General features: G+C 43.3%; 1 protein-coding gene across 10 annotated transcripts in view; it reads right to left on the bottom strand.

Moving 5' to 3' along the window:
• Positions 1–27,251, bottom strand: part of TLN2 (talin 2) — a 433,652-nt gene that overhangs the window by 112,019 nt on the left and 294,382 nt on the right. For all 10 annotated transcript variants that reach the window (XM_027067412.2, XM_027067414.2, XM_027067413.2 and 7 more), the window contains 8 exons: positions 24,088–24,216; positions 22,304–22,417; positions 20,059–20,172; positions 16,725–16,859; positions 14,665–14,793; positions 12,146–12,248; positions 2,167–2,375; positions 969–1,088 (listed from right to left, as the gene is read on the bottom strand). In XM_027067412.2, the coding sequence (XP_026923213.1) occupies positions 969–1,088; positions 2,167–2,375; positions 12,146–12,248; positions 14,665–14,793; positions 16,725–16,859; positions 20,059–20,172; positions 22,304–22,417; positions 24,088–24,216 (1,053 nt within the window). The remainder of the gene's footprint in view (positions 1–968; positions 1,089–2,166; positions 2,376–12,145; positions 12,249–14,664; positions 14,794–16,724; positions 16,860–20,058; positions 20,173–22,303; positions 22,418–24,087; positions 24,217–27,251) is intronic.

Consider the following 27,251-nt stretch of genomic DNA (forward strand, 5'->3'; position numbering starts at 1 on the left):
GTGGAAATAAGGAAGGCGCCATGGAGGGAAGGAGGGCCCTCCAGGGATGCATTTCTGAGTCACCTAAACGAAAAGGCTCTGGTCTGAGCCCACCTATGTGAAGTATGACCTGTAACATACCAACGTTATTTCATTCACTGAAATTTACTTGAACACCTAGTCAATGCTAGACACAGTGGATTCGAATATGGTCTATCCTCAGGGGCTGTGGTCTCCTGAGTAGCACAGCCAGGACTGACACGTGGGCAATCGGACTCCAGGATCCATGCTCGGAACCATCACTCTATTTCGGATGGAGCCTCTCAAAGCTTTAGCTTTCTAGAACACAAAAGCAGATGCTGTATTAAACCTCAAATCCTATTCTTCCAAACTAATAGCCACCAATTAGTAACCTTTGCTAACACAGCTTTTACGTGGACCAGAAGCATCACTGGCGGAATTGCCCTAAGTTCCAGAGAGGTTAGGGCTAGGCTCTATTAGTCACATTGCATACGTGGCTTGCATAGCTGGTATGTGCCAGGTACCAGGCAGAGAAGGGATGGATGAACCAAAGGCCCCCACTGAAAGGGGTGCCCAAAACAGCAAACAGGCTCCAAGATGCAGTTCCTTAGACAACTTGCTCTCTCAGTGAGTTCTGGACACACATGTCCCTCCACCACCTGCCTGTGACTGCCTGTGATGTCCTGATAACAAGTCAGATGATCACATACCCACCTTTCCTGTTTTCACCGGGAGGATACAAGAGCAAACAGCAACAAGGACTCAAAGCAAAAGTCAACTTGAAAAGCTCCGCCTGGGAACTTTCCTCATGGAAAAGCAAAACAAGGAAAGGCAAATTGAGAGGAAAAACAGGACTCCTAAAATGGAGGTTAGCTGCTCTGAGACCCCATGGAAAGGAGAAGACTCCTCTCACACCTACGGCGAGCCCAGTCCCCCAGGTGCCCCTTCTCAATGCAAAAACCTCTCACCGAGTCCACAAGCAGCTTCTTGCTGGACTCGCCAATGCTCTTCAAGGCCACATCCACATCCTTCTGGCCAGGGAGACAATTCACGCAGTTATTCAAGGAGTGTGAGACGGCTTTGGCCACCTGAATACACGGAGGGAGAAAAGGTCTGTAAGAGAGTAGTTTCAGTGCAAACACTTGTGCAGATGTGCTGGGAACCAGCAGTAACAGTGCGCAGAGCTGAAAAGGATCGGGAAATTATCTGCCAGCATCCAGCTGACACTGTTTACCATTAAATCACCTCTTCTAGGCCTCTCACTGGGGTTAACATCCTGTCCTGGCAAAGGGTCTGACACGTTGATATAGTCCATCTCGTGCGCACCCCATCACCAAACACAATGACTCAAACACAGAACTCTCTAATATTACATCAGGTTCTACCACAAAGATATCCACTACCAAAAGAAACACAAAGAGCCCCCTTCCTGAGAGCCCTGTGGAGGCCACCAAAGTGGAAGGAGGCCTTGAATTCTTTGGGTCGCAGGCAGGCCTGTGGCTGATTTCTCTCTGTGACACACAGGTGCCATCACCCCCACACCTCACCCTGCTCAAGGGCAGGCGGGATGCTCTGAGCACTTCAGACTTGAACTTGGAGCCGCCCTCATGCTGCCTCTTTAGGATGTCCAAGGACTTGCTGTATGTACTGTTCTGTATCCTTAGGCAAAGGGTAAGGTTTTTGGAAGTGGGCTGTGTCGTGTCTTTTAACCTAAACCATCTTCCCAGTTTCCTGTCTAGAACTTTGCCTAGATGGGTCTCTAGCCCACAGGTTTCATTAGGTAGGCAAAGACTCATCCGAAGAGGCAATAAAGGGAGTATAAAACTTTGAGCGGACCCACTAAGTGGACCTACCTCACCTCCCGGACTAGGAAGAGGAATGTATTTAAGCACACCTGGGCCCCAAGCAAACAAGCCGAGCGTCCTGGCTCCTGAAGTTCCAAGGACAGATTTCAATAAAGGCCCCCATGCTCTCTGTTAACTCAGTCGAGCAGATCTCATATGACGGGGGCTACCAGACCAAAGTTAAAAAGTGGGTATCGCATAAGGCCAGCATGGTTATACTACTTGGGAAGGTCTTGAAAACACCCATCGTTGAGCAATGTTCACACCCGGAAAAGAGTGACCACCTTAGCGATGACCGCAATTGCCAATTCCGGGGCCTCACCTGGGCTAGTCTCTGCTGACTCTCAGCATCCCCAGGTGCAATCAGGGCCTGCTTGGCTTCCTGGATGAGCATGGCTGAGCCCTCCATCACGTCGCGGGCTGAATCTAGCATGGCATGCGTAGCTGCGGGGTCGCTGGTGGATGCGGCCACTCCACGGGCAGCCTGGGCCAGCGTTTTCAGAGCTTGGGCTGTCTCTCTTGCAGCCACCCCTAGGGATCAAATGCCACCAGACTTTCTGTTAGACTCCATCTAAAAGCCATACTTTATTTGAAAGTCAGCCTCTAGACCACAGCTTCCTAGAAAGGAGAAGACCCTCTGACAGTGTGTGGTCCAGGTGGGCTCCAAGTCACTTTTTATGAAATGTGAATTGCTATGCTTCTCGAAGGAGCAGCCCATACCACCGGCTCTGAGCCAATCCAAGAGACATGTTGTAACAAGTGGCAGGCTAACAACGATTTTTCTCTGGTTCCCGTCACACACTCTGCTGTGCGTGTCCACGGACCTGTAATGCCAAGTGCATGGGATCAAGTACACAGATGGACCACTCAGACACACTTTTCTTCCCAGTTGTTTTTTTATCAGGGCATGACTTAGATACAATCAAGCGAGCACTCCACATGTGCAGCTCAGTGAATTTTTACGTATGTTTACAGCTACGTAGCCACAATGCAGATGGAGACAGAGCATTTCCATCACCTGTCCCCTTCCTCGGTCAATAACCTCTCACACTAGAAATGATCACTCTTCTAGTTAGGCTAGTTTTATCTGTTCTTCAATCCCCTGTTGATGGAACCACCAGTATGCTGTGTCTGGTTTATTTCTCTGCCAGAATGCTAGGAGTTTCATCCATGTCGTTATATTCATTCCTCTGACTTGATATGTAGTATTTCATTGTACCAATTCACCATTTGTTTATCCTCTCTTCTGTGGGTGGACATTTGGACTGGTGTTTAGGGATACTATGAATTAAGCTACCAAGAAAGTTCTTGTAACTTTCCTGCATTTCTTTCATGTATGTAAGTGGACATAGGGAATCATTTCTCTTGGATATAACCTTGGAGCGGAATTACTGTGTCTTAGAGGAAGTTTAGCTTTAGAGGACACCACAAAACCTTTTCAGAATGGTTTTACTATGACGCACTCCACCAGCAATGTATAAGAGTTCCAGTTGCCCTACATCCTAGGCAAAACTTGCTATTGTCAGATTTTCTATTTTAGCCATTCTGGTGGGCCTATGATCGTAGCTCACTGCGGTTTAACTTTTATATCCCTAAGAAGTAATGATGTTGAGTATTTTTTCATACACTTAGTGGCCATCTGTATATCTTCCTTTGGGAAGTGCCTGTTCGTCTTTATTTATTTTTTACTAATTTTTATTTTTCATTAATATTTTTTAAATGTTTATTTATTTAAATAACGAGAGACAGAGACAGAGAGAGACACAGAGAGTGAGCAGGGAAGGGGAAAAGAGAGAAGGAGACACAGAGTTCGAAGCAGGCTCCAGGCTCTGAGCTTTAAGCTATCAGCACAGAGCTTGATGAGGGTCTCGAGCTTATAAGCTGTGAGATCATAACCTGAGCCAAAGTTGGACGTTTAACTGACTGAACCACTCAGGCACCCCTGCCTGTTCATCTTTAAACTCGCTTCTAAGGATGATGGGATGTGCAGATCAACTATGAATATAAACTAGTTGTTAAAAATTATAGTACCATCTGCCATAAAATGGACACGAACGTTCCTACGTGGCACTGAGGGCCTGGCATAGCCGAGCAGAAGATGAAGGCTAAGGTGCCAGAGCATGTAACAAGAGAATCTGGACACCCTGAGAAATGCAGAAGAACCCACCTTAAAGCAGATCTCACCCAACTCCTTCATAGAGGAGGTCTAGCACTGAGGGGTATCTTGTCTGTGACACACTTTCAGAGGCAGTGCCGGGGCTAGATCTGAGGATTCTTAAGCTTCTGGGTCAGACTCTCTGCACAGTGCTCTTTGGGGTAGAGAACTAGGAGGGATTCTTGCTGGAACATACACCATCTGTGTGAAACTGACACACACCAATTTCTCTTGCACTCAGCTTCGAGGTGACGATTGTCTAAAGCTTCAGCGGGATGGTCTCTGGGCGCCTCTGAAGGGGGCCTTTACCAGCCGTGGCTTCTGCTGCATCAGCAGAAGCAGCAGGTGGTCGTCTCCTTATGGAGGATGAGGCGCCATAATACAGTAATGTGCGAGGCCCTGCATCCATAAAACAAGGCAACTTTGCAGCACGGCAGACTTGCGAATCTGTAAATATTTAGTAAGTCACACAGCTGGGACATAACTCTACAATCTAATCAGGGCAAATTACAAAGCTGCCAATCCACCGTTTATCACCCGGCACTTCTGAATGCAACGTGTGGTATGAAAGAATTTTAAACAAAGTGTTTTTTTTTTTTTTTTTTATGGCAAAGGGGAAGCCCAGAAGAGAAAACACAAAGATAAATAAAGCGAACGTGAAGGAGAGAAACAAGCGGAGTGGAACAGTCAATTCCTTTTTATGTTTAAGCTTCTGGCACAGGGTTGAAGGATGCCCTTGCTCACAAAGGCACCAGATGTGGTTAAGGCCTCATCCACCTCTGGCTCTGCAGCTGATTAGCTGTGTGGCCTAGACTGCTGCCTTTTCCCTCAGGGCCTCGGTTTCCCACCAGTTTTAGGAGGCTGAGATCACTGCTCTGTTGAAAATTCCAGGCTGTGATTTCTCGACATCTCCCCTTGTCTTCCCATTTATTATATAGTCTCCTGAGTCCATTTCTATTTGAGCTGTATACGACTTTGAGAGAATGAAACATTTATCACGTACAATTAGAAAAGTCACATTTATGCAAAAATCATTTACTGAAAAACCTTTTACAGACCCAGACATTTTTTTTTTTAAAGGCAGAAACCAGAGGAGCTGAATGCCAAGAGCTTAGGCTAGTCTATCCCATGTGTTTTCTGCTGAGGAATCACTATGAAATCTCAAGGCACCTCAGGAATCCTCTTAGGAGGAATCAGGTTTCCAAGGAAGAGGAAGCTACACCATCAAAGGAATGGAACAAGAGGCCAGGAGCCCGATGAACATCTATGGCTACGTACGGCTTAGTTCACAGCAACATTCTCGATGGTAATGATGACATTCATCAGGGTCAGGTCTGCAGGCAAATACCACCCTCCGAACAAAAATGTTCATATAGTCCAGGGTACATTACACAGCCAGAATTGCCAGTGGACAACACAAAAGCAGACTGCAGTCTCAACGACCACAACGCTTTGAAGACACAAATTGTTTTTACGGTATTCTTGCTATCTGGATCTCAAGTTACGTTCAGGAACAAGCATTAAGAAGATTCCTCAGTGATCAGTGATGCAGTGAAATTCTCTGTAATGGCAGCCACCGCTGATCAGAATTCACGTAGGTTGTGTGTAGACAGCAGTAGATGACATAGCAAACTTACAGGGTAAAAACCTGGTATGCCACAGGTTTTTAATCTGTCATACGGGATCTGAAAAGAGGTCTATATGCCATCATATTCAGCCAAGCAGAAATGTGGTTTGGATACATTTGGATACCAGCCCAACAATAACACATCTGTGTTAGAATCTAGCCCAGCAGCGGCTGAGACCCAGGGAGACGCTGTCCACCCGTACGTTCTCTCTCCTTCCTTACCAGCCATTTTCGAACTTACGAGGACTTGCCTCCAACAAGAAGAGTGACCCTGTTTTTCCCAGAGCCAATGGATGCTTCCCCTAAGCCTCTCTCTCAGGCAACTTTCTGGGTAGCAACTACCTCTCTGGCTCTAGACACCTCCCTTTCTCCAGGTTTTCTTGCTCTTTCCAAGGCTGCACATTCTCACTTCTTTCAAACATCTCCTTTGCTGCTTAGCCTTCTTCTTGTTAAATATTTGCGTTATCCAGAGTTACCTGTGATAATTTTTCTTGCTCTACCACTCCCTCTCGGCAAACTTGTTCATACTTCTTCAGTTTCAATTGTTATCATTGTATTCAACAGTTAAGAAACATCATCTCCAGTTGAAACTTCTCTACTGAGTTTCAAAGGCAAATATCTAGCTGCCTAATGGGCACCTTGACCTGGAGATGCTTCAAACTGAATACATCTATAGTTGAATCTGGAATCCCTGAACTCCAGCCCACCATGCCTGCCCATGGCCCTGTGCTTCATTCAGCTCTCAGGCCAAACACTTGAGTGTCCATGTTGTTTTCCTTACTTCCATCCCTGCCAGTCTCTGACCAGTCAACCAACAGCTGTCAGGTCTCTTTTTCTTTAATTCATCTGTTCATTTCTTCTGCAGGCCACCCCCATCTCTCAGGTGGATGAATGCAGCAGCATTCACCCTCGTCTTCCTGCCTCCAACTTTGTTTCCCTCACTTTATCTGCATAGGAGAGGAAGGGCAATCTATTTAAAAGGCAATCTAAACTCTTCACTGTCTTCACATGCTCTTAAGTTTTAAATTATTTAAGGTGGCTTACGAGGCTCTTTAGGAGCTAACCCAGTCTCCCTTTCCATCCTTAAGTTTTTACTCCTCTCCTGCTTGCCTTTTGCCTGAACCCTCCTCAAGGTCACTTGGTCAGTCTTTTCTCTTCCCTTTGGGACTTGATACACACTGTTCCCATCCCCCCAACCACCCATTCAGCGCCTGCCAAAACTAAATGGTGCTACTTCCAGGCTATTTTCACACACAGACTAGACAGTCTGTCATCCTAGATGTTATCAGTATCAAATGATGGAACCTATAAAGGAGTCTTCCCTCCATTAAAGAGGCATTTCATCAGCTGTACCAAGCTTGGCAAGATTCCAGAAAGGTGTAGAATTTCTTGAAGCTTGCATCTCCCATGTACCCTATGCCTTGTAAGAATTTATAAATACTTTTCCTTCTCCTTTTCCTTCTCCTTGAACACTAAATGAATGCTAAGCAATCCTTAAAACCCTGATCAGGTGGCCAGTTCTCTTTGACAGCTTCTCTTACTCTCCCATTAGGACAAAATTCTTATTATTGCAGGTACTGTATTATACTATGGAGAACTCTTTTTGCACTCCTATTGTGCTCTGTCTTTAAAGTAATAAATACAGAGTTTTAAAAAAAAATCAAAGAGGACCTTGGTTATCATAATGGCAGAATAACTTATTGCAGTTAAGTTCCCCCTCATTGGAAAAATCATACAAAACATCTATTTGATGGCAGTGGAGAGAGACCAAGGCACTAAGAGGAATAAGATTTTATTTTATTTTAATTTCATTTTTTAAAAGATTATTTTGAGAGAGAGAGAGAGAAAGAGAGAGAATGAGAATGGGGGAGGGGCAGAGAGAGAGAGGGAGAGAGAGAATCCCAAGCAGGCTTTGCACTGTCAGTGTGGAGCCTGATGTGGGGCTCAAACTCACGAACCTTCAGATCATGACCTGAGCTGAAATCAAGAGTCTAGTGCTTAACTGCCTGAGCCACCCAGGCATCCCAAGAGGGACAAGATTTTAAAGAGAAAAAAAGCACAGAGAGGGAGGTACAGTGCCACTTTTCCCTTCAAGGCATTCCTTAATTTGTAAACTGTTGCCCAGGAGCTGAGCAAAACTTCCTGCAATCTCACGGGGCTGGGAGAATTAAAAAGGACAGTTGTGAGCCCATGAAAGGCAATGTCCTTGGTAAACATCACAGATGCTTTGATGGGATGCACAAAGGGCTATCCCATACAAAACAAACTGGAAATAGACCACACAGTTTCCAATCAGCTCCGTCCCTGCCCATATTACAGTGATCTGCTTAGATGTTCACTACATGCCAGAAACAAAGAATAATCCTCTGTAGGGAAAAAAACACAATTCAGAGCCTCAGACCATCTCTTCAATTTAAAGTACCCATGTCTAGCATGAGATTAAAAAATATCAGCAACAGCAGGAGGTAAGACCAACGGCTGAAAACGGAGAAAAATGACAATGAATACAGGCCCACAGGTGATCCAGATATTGGAATTACTGGACCAGGACTTTCAATAACTTGTGATAACTATGTTGAAGAAATTAGATGGCAAGACAGAAAATTTCAGCATCCAAAGTTTGGAAAGTGCAAGAAAACTATCAAGAGGCTTTTATCAAACTGAAAAATAGGACATTTCAAATTAAAAACTCAGAAGAGGCTAAAAGCAGAGTAGACACAGCTAAGGAGAGGAACAGTGAGCTGCAGACTCATCAAAGGAGAATGCTGAGAAAAACACATGGGGAAGAACAATCACAGCAAACATGGGAAAGAAGAAGAGGTAGGCTAAACAGTGGAAATGCCCCATAGAGACAGTAACTGGAATCTTCAGAGAAGACAGAAAAAATGGGGCAGAATCACTATGTGAAAATACAGTGCTTGAGAGATTTCCAAAACTGATGTAAGATAACAAATCCCATTCTCAAACAGTACTAAAACCCAAGGCAGGATAAACACACAATAAAACTTCTTTCATTCAAAAAGCTAGTAGAGGAGCAAAAGAAAACCATATTACCTTTACAAAAGGACACTGACAGCTGACTTCACAACAGAAATCAAGAAAGCCAGACGACAATGGAATAACATCTTCAAAGGGCTGGCATAAAATAACTGCCAACTTAAAATTTTATAAATGAAATTACCCACCAAAAATAAAGGCACAACAAAGGTGGATGCAGACAAAAATGGACAGAATTTGTTACCAGTTGACTCGTACTAAGGCAAATGAAGGGACTTCTTCAGGCAGAAAGGAAATAATCCCAAGTGGAGGCACATGGGAGAAGCAGGAAGGAGCAAAGAGCAATGGAAGGGGTAAATATGGAGGTGACTCTAAATGGATACTGACCAAATGAAACAATATGGAGACTGTATTGAGAGACTGATATGTCTGTGTAATTAAAACACACAAAAATGACAATAATGAATGAGAGGGAAGAAAGGTGAAGGGAGTTCAAGTGTTCCAAGATTCTTGTACTGTCCAGGAAGAGGTGAACATACTAACTCATGTTAGACTTTGAAAATCATAGGATAGTCAATGAATATACAACTAACAAGCTCGTCAAGGGCAGAAAGAATGTAACAGATACATATGAATGTGAAGAAAGGCAAGAAAGGAATCCAGAACAGGTAAGACATTCAGAAAACAAATAGTAAAAGGCTAGATTAAAATCCCAATACATCAGTCATTACATTATAGGTAAATGGAACAAATAGTCCAGCTGAAAAAAAAAAAAGATTGTTGCATCAACAACCCCTCTCTCTGCAAAACAACACATACATGATGCTTATAACATACCAGTTAAACAAAAGCATATAGCAAAGTTGACAATGGGACAAAACAGATCATGCACACCCTAATGAAAACAAACGCACAAAACTATATACATAGAGCTATAAAACAGTATTAAAAAGAAAATCTAAGTGCAAGGACAAGACATATTCACAGATTAGAAACCTAATATAAAAAGGTTCCTTATCCCCAAATTGATTCAATGTAACTCCAATTTAGAAAAAGGAAAAAATAAGCAGGTCTTTTTGGGGAGTGGAAACTGACAGGCTGATGGTAGAATTTGTTTGGAAAGGCCAAGGGGTAAGAATAGTCAGCACTTAAAGTCAGAGGACTTATATAATCAGATATTAATACTTAGTATAAAACCGCAGTAATTAGCAAAGTGTGGTGCTAAGGTAGGGAGAGGCAATTAAGTCATTGGAAAAGAATCTAAAGATCAGAAACTGATTCTCATAAAAGTTCCCTTAACTAATGACAGAGAAAACTGAAGACTTCTGGGGATATGATGGTTGCTTCAACAAGTGGTGTGGGATACACCACTTGTTGTGTTTGCTCACATACAAAACTCAATTTTAGATGGATTGTACTTCTAAGTATAGAAAGTAAAACAACAAAGCTTCTAGACAGCGACAGAAAAGAGTACTTAATGATTCTGGAGGTAAAATTTTTGCAAAGGACACAGTGACTAACCTTAAGGGAAAGAGCTGTAAATTGAACTACATTAAAATTGTAAAAAAATCTATTCACCAAGGAACAACTTTGAGAGCGAAAGGTAAGCTCCAAGATAAAAGATACATGGAAATGAAAAGGACTTCCTACAACAAATACAAAGATAAACAAATGTTAAAAATGAAAGTTTGAGTTATTTTTGAGAGAGAGAGAGAGAGAGAGAGAAAGGGAGGGAGGGAGAGGGAGAGAAAATGAGCCAGGGAGGGGAGAGAGAGAGAGGGAGACACAGAATCTGAAGCAGGCTCCAGTCTCTGAACTGTCAGCACAGAGTCTGACGTGGGGCTGGAGCTCAGGAACCATGAGATCGTGACCTGAGCCAATGTCGGATGCTTAACAGACTCAGCCACCAAGGTGCCCCTCAAAGTTTTTTTTTTTTTTAAAAGAGCAAAAGACATGAACAGGCACTTCACAAGATATCCAGATGGCAACTAGTATATGAAAAAATCCTCAAATGCACTGCTTTTCAGGGAAATAAAAATCAGAACCATAATAGGACACTACACCCACTCAGCAGAATGACAATGGCTGACAACAGAAAGTGGAGACAAGGATGTGAACAGCTGGAACTGTCATACACCACCGCTTTGAAGGAAGGGAGCTAGAGCCAAGCACAGCCTGGCACTCAGCAATTCCATTTCTAGGTATCTATTAAGAAAATGCTTATTTATGCCCACTAAACAGCATGTCCTAGAACTGTCCATGGCTTTACCCATCAAAGGGATCAAGTCTCAAATAGATATGGTCATACAATAAAATACTACAGGAAGCAACGGAAATGTAAGAACTGCTGCCTACATCACATGAATCTCACCACGTAATGCCTGAAAAGACAGTGAAGACACAAGGACACATCTGCATGATTTCCTTCATAGTTACAAATAAGCAAATCAACTACTGCTGTTACAAGTCATGGGTGTTTACCTCTGGGAGACAGGAGGGAATGTAATGAGGGGCAGGGAGCAGAGGGCACATGTGGGTGTTGAAAATGTCCCATTACTTGATCATGGTGGTGATGTTTTGGGTGCGTTCCATTTGTGATAACTCATGAAGGTCTATATTTAGGACTTAACGCTCTCTTCTAGATGTATGTTATACTTCACTAACAGTGTGTGTGTGTGTGTGTGTGTGTGTGTGTGTGTGTTCCAAAGGCAAGCAGTACTACCGTGTAACAAAACCAACTATTTATAACTACTCCTCCCCATCCCAGAGTTCCCCATTCCTCTCCTAGAACCACTTCAGCTCTTTGAGCTTTCTTCTGACACATTTCCTCTTTCCAATAATGGGCTTATAATGAAACTTCTTGATGTTTCCATTTGAGGTAGCTATAGACTTCCTACTAGGTCTTCTTCCTACTAGGGAGATGTTTCCTTATATCCTGGTGTTTTTCCTAGAGCTGATAATTACACAATCTGTTTCTTATACAGACTCCTGTTTAAGGGTGTCTCCTGCCTTTGGGGGTAACTGGTGTCTCCAATAATCAAACCTTCGCAGGGTTTTGCAGTACAAATCAGCTTGTTTCTTGTTGGCTGCCCTATCCTGGGAGGCCTTTAGTTCACTGGCTCTGTCTGCTACCACTCATCTGCCTCCTTCCATGTTTGAAAATTTCACTGAAATCTTATTGTCATCTTCTTTTCCTCTTTTTTTTTTATTCCTTTACTGGGATTTCAAGAGTCCCACATAGATAGTTCCAGAAGTTTATAATTACTGTTTGCTTATAGGCTAGTAGGGGTGATCCACAAATAGTTTGGAGTGATCATATTGGATTCGTCTTATATGAAGCCTATTAACAGTATGAAGCCTAGTAACAAGCAAATGGAAAGTGCTTGATAAATCTGTAAATCGCTGTTGAAAAACAAAGTCAGGTTCATGGTCAAGTCCATGAACATCAGCTGCCGAACCCCTCAGCCCACACCCAGGAGCCTGCACCTGGCCACAGGGAATCACAAAAGGAGTGAGTCTCACCTGTGTAGTGCTCATTGCCTTGCGCAGCACAGGTTAGGAGCTGAGCCATGGAGGAGCCCACTGCCTTGGATGTACTTCCCAGGTCTTGAGCACATTTTTCCAGCTATAAGAATATCCAAAGGGGAAGACAGCTTAGAAGAAAAGAAACATACACTGAAGTCTTAGCATAAAAACAATGCACATCAAACGTGGGCCTTGGCTTTTTCCCCCCTACCAGTAATGCTGAGTAGGGTCAAAGAGGGGAAAAAGCCCATGTTTCAGAACAAATTTGGGTTCATGCTCCTGCCCTCTACTTCCTTCCCCCACATGCTAACTGTGAGAGATTGGGCAGGTTACTGAACCTCGCCATGCCTTGGTTTCCTAAGGAGATCCTAATGCCTAAGCTCAGAAAGTTCTCAGAATCAATGTAGGTACTCAACAAATGGTAGCTATTAGCATTATGCCTTTAGAAGCTAATTTAGAAAGTCTGCAACAAATCCTTAGCGAGAATTAATTATGCCTTGGCAGGAAGTGGGCAGTCATCCAGGGGTACCACCTTCCTGGTGTGTGGGACCATTAACATTGTTAATTTCAATCTTTATACTTTGAGGAGTTCTAACCAGAAGGAAATGCAATAGAAAGAGAGGTTTGCCGTGGTAAATGAGATTATGAAAATGGGCGAAGTGCTTGCTTCCCGTGAATGGCACATCATGTTGCTTTGTAAAATGAATAAATAATTCAGAGAACAAAGTTACTGAAGGTCCAGGGTATGGATAATTATTTGATTACTAGACGAGGACAGCATTTTGGAACAGAACCTCCAGGCACACCGCAAGAGTGCAGAAAGGCATCAGAGAGCATGTGTAGTTTTTAATTCCACAACATGCTTCCCGAGAGGCAGTGCCTTCAAATAAAAAAGAGCCTGGTCCATTGCAGCCAACAATGTGTTATAATGCTGCACACACATTCCTTTGGGGAAAACAATTTTCTTAAAAATTACATCGTGTTTGTTGCATTCTAACTGACCAGTTGATTTACATAAAAGGCAGGATTCCTGTCATGTCAGTCTCTCTTGGGCTCCCTGGAGCAAGAGTTTGTAAAGGGTCATGCGGACCACATTACAAAGCTGCTGGCCCTACAGCCACTCCTGACTTCATCATTAGCTAGGCGACCTTAGGTGACTTAACTTCTCTGAGCCTGAGTTTCCTCGTCTTTACTACTTCGCAGTAGCTTGATTTCACACATATTTTCTGAGGGCTTGGTATGTACCAGGCATTGTTGCATGGTGAATTTGGTGCTTTTTAAGTCTCCTTCTAAGATTCCACAAGTTTTCAGTTCACCCAAAGAGCAGCAGGAGTCAAGAGTAGAAGCTCTCAACATGAGCGATCAAAAGCATGGGTTTTTGAGTCCTAGAGGTCTGCATTCAAACCCTGGTTCTACCACTAGCTGGTAGATAACCACACAGAATAGTGACAACCTACCTCCACACCTCTGGTTTCTCACCTGTAAGATGGGATTAAGAGAACTCGCTCATTAAGGTTACAACCAGATTGATTTTGTGTGTATACAGTGCTTACGAGGTACTTAATAAATGGTGGTATTTATTAGCAATGTTCAGTGATGTGGAAAAGGAGGTACGTACAAACGAGAAGACCTGGTAAAATCTTAGCCAAGAAAGCCCTGACAGGCCTCAGGAGGTACCATAACATCATCAAATTAGATCTCTGTTGCCATCATTCCATCGACTGTTGTGACTGTACTGTATTCAAGTTCTTTGTCATTGTCCATCCTGGTGACTTGCACTAAGGAAATGTTTTTTCAAATGACTATTGAAAGTATTTTCTGTGTCAACCTTAATAACATCATTGCCATCCATTTCATAGATAAAATATCTGAGACACAGAGGAGATCCAAGACTTATCTAGAGCTAGTAGAGGATATAAGCTGGAGCTAGATGCTAGAACTCCTACTTTTTTAAAATTTATTTTATAAATGTTTATTTATTTTGAGAGAGTGCAAATGAGTGTGAGCAGGTGAGGGACAGAGGAAAGAATCCCAAGCAGGCTCTAAGCTGTCAGCACAGAGCCTGATGTGGGGCACAACTCACAAAACCGGAGATCATAACCTGAGCTGAGCTAAGAGTCAGGACCCTTAACTGACTGACCTGCCTAGGCGCCCCTAGAACTCCTAAATTTTAAAATCTAGCTCCTCTAGCTGCAATGGACATTCTTTTTAAAAAATGCTGTGGGTTCACAACATGGGACTAAAACACTAGGATGTGTCTCGTTTATGAAAAGAGTAATGATCATTAACAGACACTTGTTCATCCTCAGCCAAACCCCAAGCCACACAACCATTACCAGAGGCCCCTTCAGGGCCATCTTTTACTCAACCCAGTGCTTAAATATGGGGCTATTTTAAGGCTTTGCCTTCACAATGTCAGAAATTCAAGCACACCAACTCCAGCTTCTAAAAATGCCTCACCATGATCGTACCATAAGGCAGAGTCCCACCCCCAGTGGGCTCCAGAATTTCCTTACCGTTTCCCCTGGAAGTGGTTTCAGTTGACTTTCCACAGCAGCCATCTTGGCATCCTGCAGTTCATTCTTAAGTGTCTGCACGGTGCTCAGAGCTGAGTCAATTTCCATCGGACCACAGGCTTCATGGGCCTGTCAACAGAGTTGGGAATATGTGTACCAAGGCTGCCGAGGAAAAGCGTCCCTATCGCTTTGCAATGTACAAAATGCCTTTCCGGATGTACCCAGTGATTCTCCAACACTGGCAACAGGAAGCAAGTGGAGTAAGCGTTTCCTGATAGCACTTCCAACCTCACTCAGGACCACAGTCCTAACGTCCCGAAATAATCAATTATGTAAGCTTCATAAGTGGATATACTTAAAGTCTCCTGGAAGCTATTTTGATCTGAAATGCATTTGCTGCTCAAACTAAAAGGATCCTTCTTCACTGTGTCCGGGTTCTAGAGACAGAGCACCACGCACAGTACGTGTCCACAAAGAGACTTGAGAAGCATGTGGTAAGTGAATGAAGAAGGAATGAGTGAATGAACCCAGGACTATCGGGACAAGGCTTTTTCCACCTTATTGAATCTCTACAAATTTCTAGACTATAAACCATTACTTTTCCACAGTGAAGATTACTAAAGATTTTTTTCCCTTAGTAATTGTTTTAAGAAAACTATTTCATTCTCTTGATCGTTTAAAATAGTGGTCTTCAAATACTTTGATCAAGTCCCCCCCCCACATGTTAATAAATTATATGTGTATAATTATTGCTCAGTATGTCAAATACTGGTAAATCTTAATTTCTTTTTTTTTTTTTTTTAGATAATAGTGACAACAGCAGTAAATAGTCACTGATTGATTGCTATGTGCCAGTATTACAAGGTGGGGAAACTGAGGCACAGAGAGGTTAATTAACTTGCTGAGGTCACCAAAAATTAGTTGATGGCAAGGCCAGAATTTGAATGCAGGTAGTTTGATTCCAGAGCCTATACTCCTAACCCTTACACTATATAAAACAACATATTTAAAAGCTCTCAGTATCTTCCTCCCCAGTGGACAGTCTCGCTTGAGCCCCACTTTGAGGCTCATTGCTCCAGAGCAGTTGAGGTATGGATGACTCTAAGGCTCACTGAAGAAACTTGTAAAATGTACAAATTCAGGCTCTCTGTCCAGGCACTCTTATTCAGTTGCTCAGAGGTGAGGCCCAGGAACCTGCATTCTGAATGCTCCCAGGTGACTTCAGCACAGATGGTCCTTGGACCTCTGGTTGAGAAACACAGCTCAAGATTTTTATTTTATTTTATTTTTTTAACTGAATATTATCCTAAAGCTCTGGAAATTTTTCTTTGGTGATAAGGCACACTGTTCATATCAAGAATTCAAATCAGCTTCTAACCTTCTTCCCTTCCTCATGTATGATGCCTCTTGTTTCTATAAAGGGAATGCTACAGTGAGGAAAAATGAATTCATGCCAGAATTTCATGCTAATAACACATCAAACAGTACAGTACTGAGGTCTATCGGTAAGTAAGTCCTAGAGACAGAAACTTACTAATCCCTAACTCTGTTCTGTTGAGGACCTTGTTAAGGTGAATGCTCCCATGTAAGATGTAAAAAGATTTCAGGGCAAAAAAGATACTATAAATGACCCCCCTGCCCTGCTCCCTGGAATAATTTTGCTGCCTGAATAGTTGAAGTTCACAAAATAATACCTGCAAGATGCAATCACTTATTGTGGCCTAGAATTTACCTAGCACCAAGAAACTGATGACTCCCTGTCTCCCTTAAGGTTGTGAAACATGGACCATTGCTTGTCCCAGGGCATGGGAGCGGGGAGCATGTAACCTACAATAGTTTAACACAAGTCATGTGTAACTGGAAAGTGATAAACTAAGTCTAGGCGACAGTAGCTAAAAACCGTAAAAGCGAATCCCCATCAAGCAAATGGAACGGACGCCTCTGCCAGGAAACATGCCCAGCCGTGTTCAGGTCCTGGGTCATCCACAGGTCACACCCAGAAGTAAGGCATCTAAAGCTCCATTCCCAATGAGCTAACTTCTGGGACAGGGTCCACTTGCCTTCTGCGAGGCGGTACGTAGCTCTGCCAAGCTGGTGGCAAGGTTCTTGGCACACTGGCTCAGCTGCATGGCTGCAGCCTGGTCGCTCACAGTGGGCACCGCGGCTTTGGCGGAGGCCACCATCTTGCTTCCAGGCTGTAAAGGGAGGAGCAGAAAGTAAGATGACACCTGAGCAGCAAGAGTCCGAGAGCACAGACCAAACAACCAAGCCAGAAGTTACTTTCCTCTATGACAAGGAAGAGTAAAATCATCTAGACTATCCCTGAAAATTGCCACCCCAATTCTAGGGTCAGGACATTCTAAGAATGTTAAAGAAAAAAAAAAAGAAAGAAAAGAAAGAAAAAGAGAAGGAAAGAGAAAGAGAAAGAAAAGAGAAGGAAAGAAAAGAGAAAGAAAACAAGGAAAAGAAAGAAAAAGAGAAAGACAAAGAAAAAAGAAAAAGAAAGAAAACAAAGAAAAAGAAAAGAAAAAAGAAAGAAAAGAAAGAAGGAAAGAAAAGAAGGAAAGAAAAGAAAGAGAAGAAGAGAAAAGAAAAGAGAAAGAAAGAAAGAAAGAAAGAAAGAAAGAAAGGAAGGAAGGAAGGAAGAAAGAAAGAAAAAGAAAGGAAGGAAGAAAGAAAGAAAAAAGTATGTGTCATTGAGAGGGGGCAAAATTAGGACACTGGCTTGAAATTCCCATTAAAACAGATTGCAGAGTTTATTAAATACATTTCTTTGTGTTTCTTAGAATAGCTCTTTAATCTGTGTCTGAAATATACCTAACAGACTACTTTAAAAGATACAGGCAGACAAAATAAAACAAAATGACCTGTCACATCACATCTCACTACCTAGAATATAATTTCACTATGCATGGATGTCTATGTGCATGCATATACATCTTCAAAAATAAGATCATCCTCTTTATTCTATTTTTCAAATTTTTTGTTTCACATATTCTATATTTTTAATAGCTCTATAGTATTTCAATGTATGCATCTATTAATATTTCTCAATCCTGTGTTGTTGGGCATGTGTCCATTTTTTCCAGGGTATGATAAACAGCGCTGTAGCTAAAATTTTTCACACATTCATTATTTTCTTTGTATAGAACTTTAAAAGCACAATCTCTGGACCGAAGAATATATACACTTTTAGGGGTTTTAATACAGATGTTATAAAAATTTCTCTTAGTAAAGCTGAAACCATTTAAGTGTCAGAAAATAAACATTAATGGCAGAAGTTAATACTTTTAATATTTAAATAACTCATGAGAATTCATTAAAAAAAACAGCCTGTGGGGTGTCTGGGGGGCTCAGTCAGTTAAGTGTCCAACTTCAGCTCAGTCATGATCTCACAGTTTGTGGGTTCAAGCCCTGCGACAGGCTCTGTGCTGACAGCTCAGAGCCTGGAGCCTGCTTCAGATCCTGTGTCACCCTCTCTCCCTGTCCCTTCCCTGCTTGTGCTCTCAAAAATAAATAAATGTTAAAAAAAAAAAAAACTTAAAAAAAAAAAAAAAGCCCAGCCTGAGATGTGAGTAGATAACTTCACATAATAACAACTGGAACATGAAATATTTAGCATTGTGACTATCAAGGAAATGCAAAAATCAGACGGTAAGAACTTCACTGAGAAATTGTCAACGAAGTATTTTTTAAATGCTTGAATTTCCAACTTGGAAAAGATGTATTGGAAAATGTGCTCCACGTACTGCTACATGGAAATTTGGATGCATTCAGCCTTCCAGAAAGACAATTTTACAACACGTGTGAATGAACTTCAACATGTAGCAACTTTCTGGTCAATTCTATTTCTACTTCTTTCTTTCTTTTTTTTTTTAATTTTTAATGTTTACTTATTTCTGAGACAGAGGGAAACAGACAGACAGAGTGTGAGCAGGGTAGGGGCACAGAGAGAGGGAGACACAGAATCTGAAGCAGGCTCCGGGCTCTGAGCTGTCAGCACAGAGCCTGACACAGGGTTCGAACTCACAGACAGCAAGATCATGACCTGAGCAGAAGTCTGACACAACCAACAGAGCCACCTAGGTGCCCCCATTTCTACTTATTTCTAACTCTGCCTTATTTTTGTAACTATGTGATGTGTCTACAATAGCAAAATTCAAAGAACGAAAGAAAAAGGAAATCTAAGAGCGGCGATAGAGTGGGACCTGGAACATGTCTACATGGCTCTATCATACTACCCTAGAAGCCTGCCCGCAGTGGGGACAATACAACTGGCTCCAGGCCCTCCAACCATCTGAATGAAAAGGTAAGCACCTGTCCAAGTCACAATTCTCAATGTCCCAAAGATAAAAATAAGCCATTGGCAATCCTACTTCTAGGAATTTATCCTTAGGAAATAATTCAACATGGGTACAAAGGTAGAGCGCAAATAAAGACCTTTATCCTATCATAGGTTGTTTATGATGGCAAATAATTGAAAACAACCTGTATGCCTAGGGGTGATAAAATAGCTAAACAAAGGAGAGCCATAGCTGTATGCTAAATGCTCATAATATAAATGTTAACATAAAAATCAAAGAGTCTATACACAATAAATCCCAATTAAAAAATGTATACATAAAATACGTATGTCTGCATGTAGGTATAACGTGAGGAAATAACATTAAAACTTTCGCGTTCTGTCTCTGCATGCTGGAGTCAGGACACTTGAAAAATTAACCCAACAGATGTATCACTGGGTCCTGTAGTGACAGGTTCAACTAGAAAGGGACAGGGAAGAACATCGCCTGATCACTGGAACTGTTCGAGAGATACAAGCAGACAGAAGCGCTGAGGGATTTGAAGACAAGAAGTAGGTAAAGAGGGAGTTTTCCCACCACTTTTCTCATTTTGTTTTCTTTAAAATGAATTTACCCCTTAGCCCACAAAGACTGCCGACACTTAACTAATTGTACAATCGGCATACGAAAAGATCACAACTTCAGAGAAGATGCACTCAACACTTCTTTTTTCCTTGTACATGGATAATAGCATTAGACTCTCTGGAAACCGGCAAACTTCGAGCTATATCTAGTACCAGGCTGTTCAACAACACTTGCAACTTATTACATGTTTTCCCTCACAGAGGAGAAATAAAGATGAGCCTCCCAAGAAAAATGGATTATGGGCTATCTCCCAGGGCAATTTCCCTGCATATTAGCATTTTGCTTTGCCAAGCTAAATCCACCTCTCCTGAAAATGGAAATTCAAAGGAAAGGCCTTCCAAGGTCTGCTTACTGCAAAAACTTCTCTGTGGCTGTGACACGGGGTAATTCTTCTCCTTAAGGATTAAGGGCACCTCCTACCTCCATGGGGGACTCTGAGTGTGACCAAGGCGAATGCTCCTGTTACCTGGAGGAAGTTCTGGCTGGAGATGATGAGAGCCAGCTGGGCGCTAAGGTCTTCAGCTTGGGCTTGGCTTCCTCTCACCCCCTGGACCAGCTGAGGGATGTGATCAGCCACTGCCTATAGGAAGCAAGGAAAATTAAAACAGAGCACACTCGGCACAGCGAATTACCAAAAAAGGGTGGAAAATGACACCAGTGATGGATGTTTTAGGGATGCGCTATTCCATGTGAGCAATGCTTATCACAAGCCTTGGATTTACCTAGCACTTTTAAGCTAGCTGGGTCCTTACCAACAATGAATCCTAACCCAGTGCCTCTGGGTAGCTGTTTCCCACACACGCTCGACCCTCAGCTCCTCATACCTTTAGGCATGGTACGAATCTCTATAAGGTGGTCTTAAAAGCATTTGCCCACTTGCAACTGATACCAATGTGGCTAATGACCACTTATAAAGCTTAACAGCCAAGGATCAAAAAGTCTCTACAATTCACAGGCAGAGAAACCCAAGTCACAATGCCCAACGAGAAGAAACTAAGAGAACTACTCAAGTGCCAGCATAGGTCAGTGCTTTGATTCCTCACTTAGCAGGGATGCATTCTGTCCATCACCTTTCATTGCCACCATGGGTCGTCTTTGATTAAGTAGCCCTCTCAATTCTCAAACTGGAAACCCCATAGCCCAGGGTGGAGGAAGAAGCAGCAGTTTCTGACGTGAGACCACTTGAAGAAACAATTTCCCACAATGCCCTAGGAGACCAGCCTACTACCTTTTCTGGGTTTTCTCCTCAGTGAGCACTCCTCATCTGACTGACCAGGACCTCAAAGGTCATAGTACACAGTGGCCATTACTGCTGAAGAAGGTCCCAAGTGTACCCCAGTCTGGTGACCTGTTTTTTTTTTTTTTGAACCCATTCGAGCAAAGGTTAAAACAAATATTTCCCAGAGATTTTCCTCAGATCCTCTTGAGGATCGCTGGCTCCCGTAGTCTGGTCCACTCTCCCCTCTGCACTGCAAGCTGATCAACAGTGATTTCCTTCCTGACAGTGATAGACAGACACTGAGTATCTTCGGTCTCCGCAAAAAGGGGTGGGGGGTGTTTCATCCTGTAGTATTTTCCTGGACATGAGGAGCAAGCGCTCGTGAAGAAGGGTTTTCTCACCCACGCCGGCGGCTGAATTGAGGCTCTAACAGAAAACACCCTCTCCTCCTCTGTGGGGGCCTGGCTCACAGAAAAACCCCATCTTTCTGCATACAGTCCCGAGGACAGGGCCTTACTCCAGTGCTGAGACTTCTCTGCCAGAGTACATTCGCTTCTTGGTGAGGGGCTGGCCTCAGAGAACCTAGACTCAGGACATGGAGGGCTCTGGGTGGTTCTCAGAAGCAAAGCCATTTCTGAGGTGGAAATGGCGACACCACTCACAGGTGAACCGTTTCACAGAGGAGATGTGAAAAAGCAGACAGAGCGCAGTCAACTCCCAGAACCTTAACACAAGTACACCTGCCCACCCAGCCCCTGCTGCTCACTGCAAAGACCTTTGGGAGACTCCGGTCAGACACACTGCCAACACAAGGGCAGTAGCTACGCAATTCCAAGTCGTGTCTGGCACCTTTCAGGGGTCTCCTGGGAGAGCAGACCCCCTGGGCCCTCAGAAGTGGCAACAAAGGTATTCACTGTACCCTTTGCAGTACGTTGGAGTCAACATGCCATCAAGGCCCGGGTCTCAGAAAAAAACATGTAACAACAGAAAGCCCCGAAGCACATCATCACTGAGGCCAGACAGGGTAACATCAATCCTTAGGGTGCCATCGGTGCAAAGCAGGAAATCAACTCTCCTCCCAGCAAGCACTGAAGCTGAAGGCCCACCTCTCACGGGGAAAGAGGCACTCTGGAAATTCAATGCTTCATTACTATTGCAGAGCCCTAAAATGGCCTGGTCATTGATCCTCCTTGATTCGGTCTCTTGAAAAGAAAGAAAATCTAGGCAAAGGAAAGACAATGCTGGAAAAAGCATCATACTCTCCTTCCAAACAGAGGGCATCCACTTATGAGACAAAAACCAGATGTGTGTGTCTGTGTGTGTGTGCGCGCGCGCGTGCATGTGTGTGTACCTGGAACATAGGGGCTGGAGCAAACTGCATTAGGGGCCCAGATGATTAGTCTTAACTGAATTATCTGGGCACGTGGCCTTGTAATGCTATCAGGGGGGGCGGTCTCCAGCAGATCTGGTGCTTGGACGGCTGCAACCTCACCTTGCAGCTCTGAACCAGCTGTTGCTGGGCGGCGGGGTTCTTGTTGGACACGGCCGCGTTCTGGGAGGCGGCGATGGTCTGTGTGGCGGCGGCTGCGGCCTGCTTAGCTGCCACCTGGAGGACAGAGCGACGGTAGGTGAGCGGGGCCATCGCACACACACGCACGTTTATATCTGCCCTACCATTCAGAGGCTGGCACAGAACAGCTGCACGCGTGGAAGAAAGAGGACTCCAGGCCCAGACTCTGCCTCCTGAATGCTGCTGACGAGCCTCGTCTAACAATCGCCCTGTTATCTCCATTGGTTTACATTCCCTGGGACCAGAGAGAAAGACAGTCACACTTGATAGCTCAAGTTCCGGTGTTCATTTGTCTTTTTCAAAAAGAGAAGGGACCATTAATTCCATGACCACGATGGCACTGATAAGCGGCATCCAGTCTAAATGTTTTGGGGGAAACATTTTCTTCTCCACAAGCAGCAGAAACGCTGGTGTGCTCATGGCTTTCCTCTTGCCACCCGTGTGAAGCCTTCCTTCAGAAAGGCCTGGGCTTCCCCACCAGAGTACTTAAGTGGGTTTGCTCGCTCCCATCCCCCTGGAAGGAGGCTGGTTTTGTTTCTGGATCCACCAGACCATACGGAGGAATTCCTCAGACAGGCAGGTTCTTGGCCTCCAACCTCCCAAATTTTGGTGTAAGAGTCTCCTGTATGCCTTTGTGAGAGAAACTCGTTTTCTTACAGAGTTTGCACCTAGTGCTATTTCCTACCTCCCTCACCTCCCCCACCAAACAGATGTTCTGAAAATGACAAAATATTTCTTATTGCTCCATCCACACCTCTCCACCGAAGCCGGATCCCCATTCTTCACTCTTTCCAAGGTTCTATTTTCTACTGGAAGTCCTGAAAGAGTCACTGTCTCTGACAAAATATGTATGGAATTTTTAGCTAAAGGTCCTTTCTGAATATGGGCAACCCTTAACGCCAGGGGAAAAAAGTTCCTATTTCCTGCTGCAAAAAAAAAAAAAAAAAAATTGAAATCTATTCAAGAATGCTAAATGCAGGGGCCCCTGGTTGGCTCAGTCGGTTAAGCATCCAGCTTCGGCTCAGGTCTTGATCTCACCATTTGTGAGTTTGAGCCCCACGTTGGGCTCTGTGACGACAGCTCAGAGCCTGGAGCCTGCTTTGGATTCTGTGTCTCCTTCTCTCCCTCTGCCCCTCCCTGGCTCATGCTCTGTCTCTCTCTCAAAAAATAAATAAACATTAAAAAAAAAAAAAAAAGAATGTTCAACTCAGAAAAGGCTTTGCTTACTGAGAACATGAGCTGAAGTTGTTTCTCGAATATACCGTTAGTGTGCCATTGAACCTAAATGTACCAGGTGCCTAAACCAACATTTCACATTGTTTCTAAGTCCCTTAACCAATAAACTAGATCGTCAATCTTGCTTTAGCCTCCTTTATATGGGCAATGCCTTATTAATTTGGTTATTCTTTCTTTAAAAATTTTTTTAAATGTTCATTTTTGAGAGAGAGAGCGAGCGCGCGAGAGAGCGTGAGCAAGCTGGGGAGGGGCAGAGAGAGAGGGAGACACAGAACCCGAAGCAGGCTCCAGGCTCCGAGCTGTCAGCACAGAGCCCTACGCAGGGCTCGAACTCACAAACTGTGAGATGATGACCCACTATGGAGTCAGATGCTCAACCGACTGAGCCACCCAGGCGCCCCATGTTATTCTTTCAGATAACTCTTGGCAATCTAAAATAGACATTCTAAGAAACCAGCCTCTTTACCCACCTCCAATCTGTTGACAATTTTTTTCTTGATAGCATTCTGGGCAGCGGCGTTGGTTGCCACACGGAGACCTTCCGCAGCTTCTCTCAGTCTCTGCTGCTGGTCTTCATTCTCAGGATTGGCCGCAGCCCCCTGAGAAGGAGAAAACAGAGATTCTGAGAGGTCCAGAGGACAGCACGCCACAGATGCTGAACTCATGCCTTGAATTTTACTTTTTCCCGGTAACACAAAAGATCTGGAAGGGAAAGCAAATGCTTCGAGCAGTATCTTTACAATAAAGATGTTCATCTCCTAACGACAAAAAAATCTACTGGGGATGTTTCAAAGCTATACCAGTAAACAGTAGAAATCCAATGGTAAAAATTAAACACTTGAGATCATAGCCTTGGCCATCCACGTAAATTGACTTGTGGTCAGCTATCCATGGTTTAAAAGGTGTTAACATAAATCTCCCCCATGCCCCAATCTCTCGGGGAGAATTTTATATTAACTGGCAGGACAGACGCTTGTCACTATGGAAAGATTTTCCTGTCTTGTGGCACTGGGTTTATGTGAACAGGCTGAGAATATACACACAGGGGAAGGGGGAGAGGGACCAGGGGGACTGGGAATGCCATCCCCAATACTATAAGGAAATGTTGTTCAGGAAAGACCATGCCTAGAAAGACTGAGTTGGAAAGTATAGCAAAGGAGAAATGGTACTCAACTATACTTAAGTAATGATCATGGCAGGGCAAGAGAAAGGCACCATGCACAGCCCATGGCCACCCTGTGTTGCTGTAGGTTCAAGTGTCGGAGGAATGCAAATGGATTTTATTTATTTACTTTTAAAGTTTATTTATTTTGAAGGAAGGAGGGGCAGAGAGACAGAGGGAGAGAGACTCCCAAGCAGGCCCAGTGCTCAGCATTGCGCCCAACGTGGGGCTTGATCCCATGAACAGCGAGATCATGACCTGAGATCGGTCACTTAACCGACTGAGCCACCCAGGCCCCTCAAAATGGATTTTATTTAGATGGGTGGGATTCTGAAGTAGGCAAAAGACTAAAGGTAACGTAGGAAGAGGATATAACTTCACTGCATACTAATTCAACCAAGACTTAAAGCACATCCAACCTTCCTCTCCCACCTGCAAGAGAAGCAGCAATCAAGATTTTTCTCAGAGTCTGGATGTTCTGTGACCGGTTCTAAATGTATAGGGATGAATGAGTTTCTTTTCATCAACACTTTAGGGTGATAATATTTGCTCATAAGGCAGAGACAAAAACAGAAAGAAACTCACCAATCATTGAAAATCAATTTTCAAATGTCTCCATTTTTCAAATGGCCAACTTGCCAAATTGACCATTTACAAGAACCCGTTTGTTTGTTTTTAACTATTTATAAAAGGGATAGGGATTCATCCTGGCTGCAACAGTTTTAACATCTGTGACAGAAGTGTTCTGGCAATCCTTCAAAGGGAATCTTCCACTCTTTCAAACTGTAACCACTTTAAGTAGCCTTGATTTTGTGTTTCAGTAACTAAAAAAAACCTCTATTTTTGCATCTCACATGTGAAAGATTGTTTCAGCTACTTTTGTCTTCTTTTGCGAGTTTAGGAAAATCATTTTATTCTTTTGGTCATCAGGTGTTTAGACCACTCCTATGCGAGCCTTCCTTTGGTATTTTGAGCAGCAGAAAACCATTTCTGCACTTGACTCTCAAGTGGGCATCTGGATCCTTCCTTAGCAACGTCTCTTTCATGAGGAATGTACATCAGATATGCGGTACTAATCTTGGTCTGGAATCTTAGTTACTGATTATGAAATGTATTTTTTTCTACACATTAAATATATTTCTTGGAGCTCTAACTATAACAGGTTCTTCAGCTTTGAACAAAATCCAGCAAATGAAAATAGTGTCGTGAAGACAAAGTCACCACACTTAACTACAAGAATTTATGAAACCACTTAACATTGTCCCATCTGATATAAATCATTAAAAATAAATACCTAAAAGAAACAAATTTCTGGTAACTTGGTGCATTAAGGTCTGGTGAGCGTTGTGCGTCTAGAAACCAATGTGCACACTGGCCCTGGCTCAATCTTGCGTATGTGATGGTAGGCAAAATCTTTTTCAGTTTTAATTTTCTCCTTTGTAAAACAAGGGTTGATTAGATTTTACACTAAGGTTCTTTTCAGTCTATCATTTTTTTGTGCACGTGAAGGTTTGCTTAAAATAGCTATGTTTAAGGGCACCTGGGTGGCTCAGTCAGTTAAGGGTCCGACTCTTGATTTCAACCTAGATCATGACCCTGGTCTTGAGATCAAGCTCTGCATCCACGATGAGCAAGGAGCCTACTTGGGATTTTCTCTTTCTCCCTCTGCTCCACTCCCCTAGTTGCTTGCGTGCTTGCATTCTTGCTTTCTCTCTCTCTCTCTCTTTCTCTCTCTCTCTCTCCCTCTCTCTCAAAATAAACAAATAAATAAACTTTAAAATAGCTATGTGTAGGGGATCCTGGGTGGCTCAGATGGTTAAGTGTCTGACTTTGGCTCAGGTCATGATCTCGTGGTTCACAAGTTCAAGCCTGGTGTTGGACTCTGTATTGACAGCTTGGAGCCTAGAGCCTGCTTCAAATTCTGTGTCTCCCCCTCTCTCTGCCCCTCCCCCGGTTATACTCTGCCTCTCTCTCAAAAATAAACAAACATTAACAAAATTAAAAAAAAAAAAGGAAGAGCTATGTTTAGACTTAGAAATACAAGGGGCAGAACTTGTAAAAACCATAAAGAAATTAACCACTGCACGAAACCGTCATATATATTTTTGGCTAAAAGGGATGGTTAATGGCCTAACTTCTCAGCTGAAACAGGGCTCAGGGGACAGAGGAAGCAAGTTCAGACGCTGCCTCTCCTTGGGTTACTCTTCATCCTATTCGTGTTACCTCCAAGAAATCACAGTCCCTCAGGAACTACAAGGGTGAGTCAGTCGAGGAAGGTCTACGTAATTCACTGTGTGTCATAACATATTAAGAATTCACATACAAGGTATTCTATTGGAGGCTGGGGAGATAGGATAAGATGTGGAGACTTTCAATGAATCTTACATGCATAGAAACACATTAAACGTGTTATCTGAGAGCATGAAACTGAAGATGCTTTTTATTTTATTTATATTCATATGCATTTTCTAT

This window comes from Acinonyx jubatus, chromosome B3, assembly GCF_027475565.1.
Source record: "Acinonyx jubatus isolate Ajub_Pintada_27869175 chromosome B3, VMU_Ajub_asm_v1.0, whole genome shotgun sequence".
Classification (NCBI taxonomy): Eukaryota; Metazoa; Chordata; class Mammalia; order Carnivora; family Felidae; genus Acinonyx; species Acinonyx jubatus.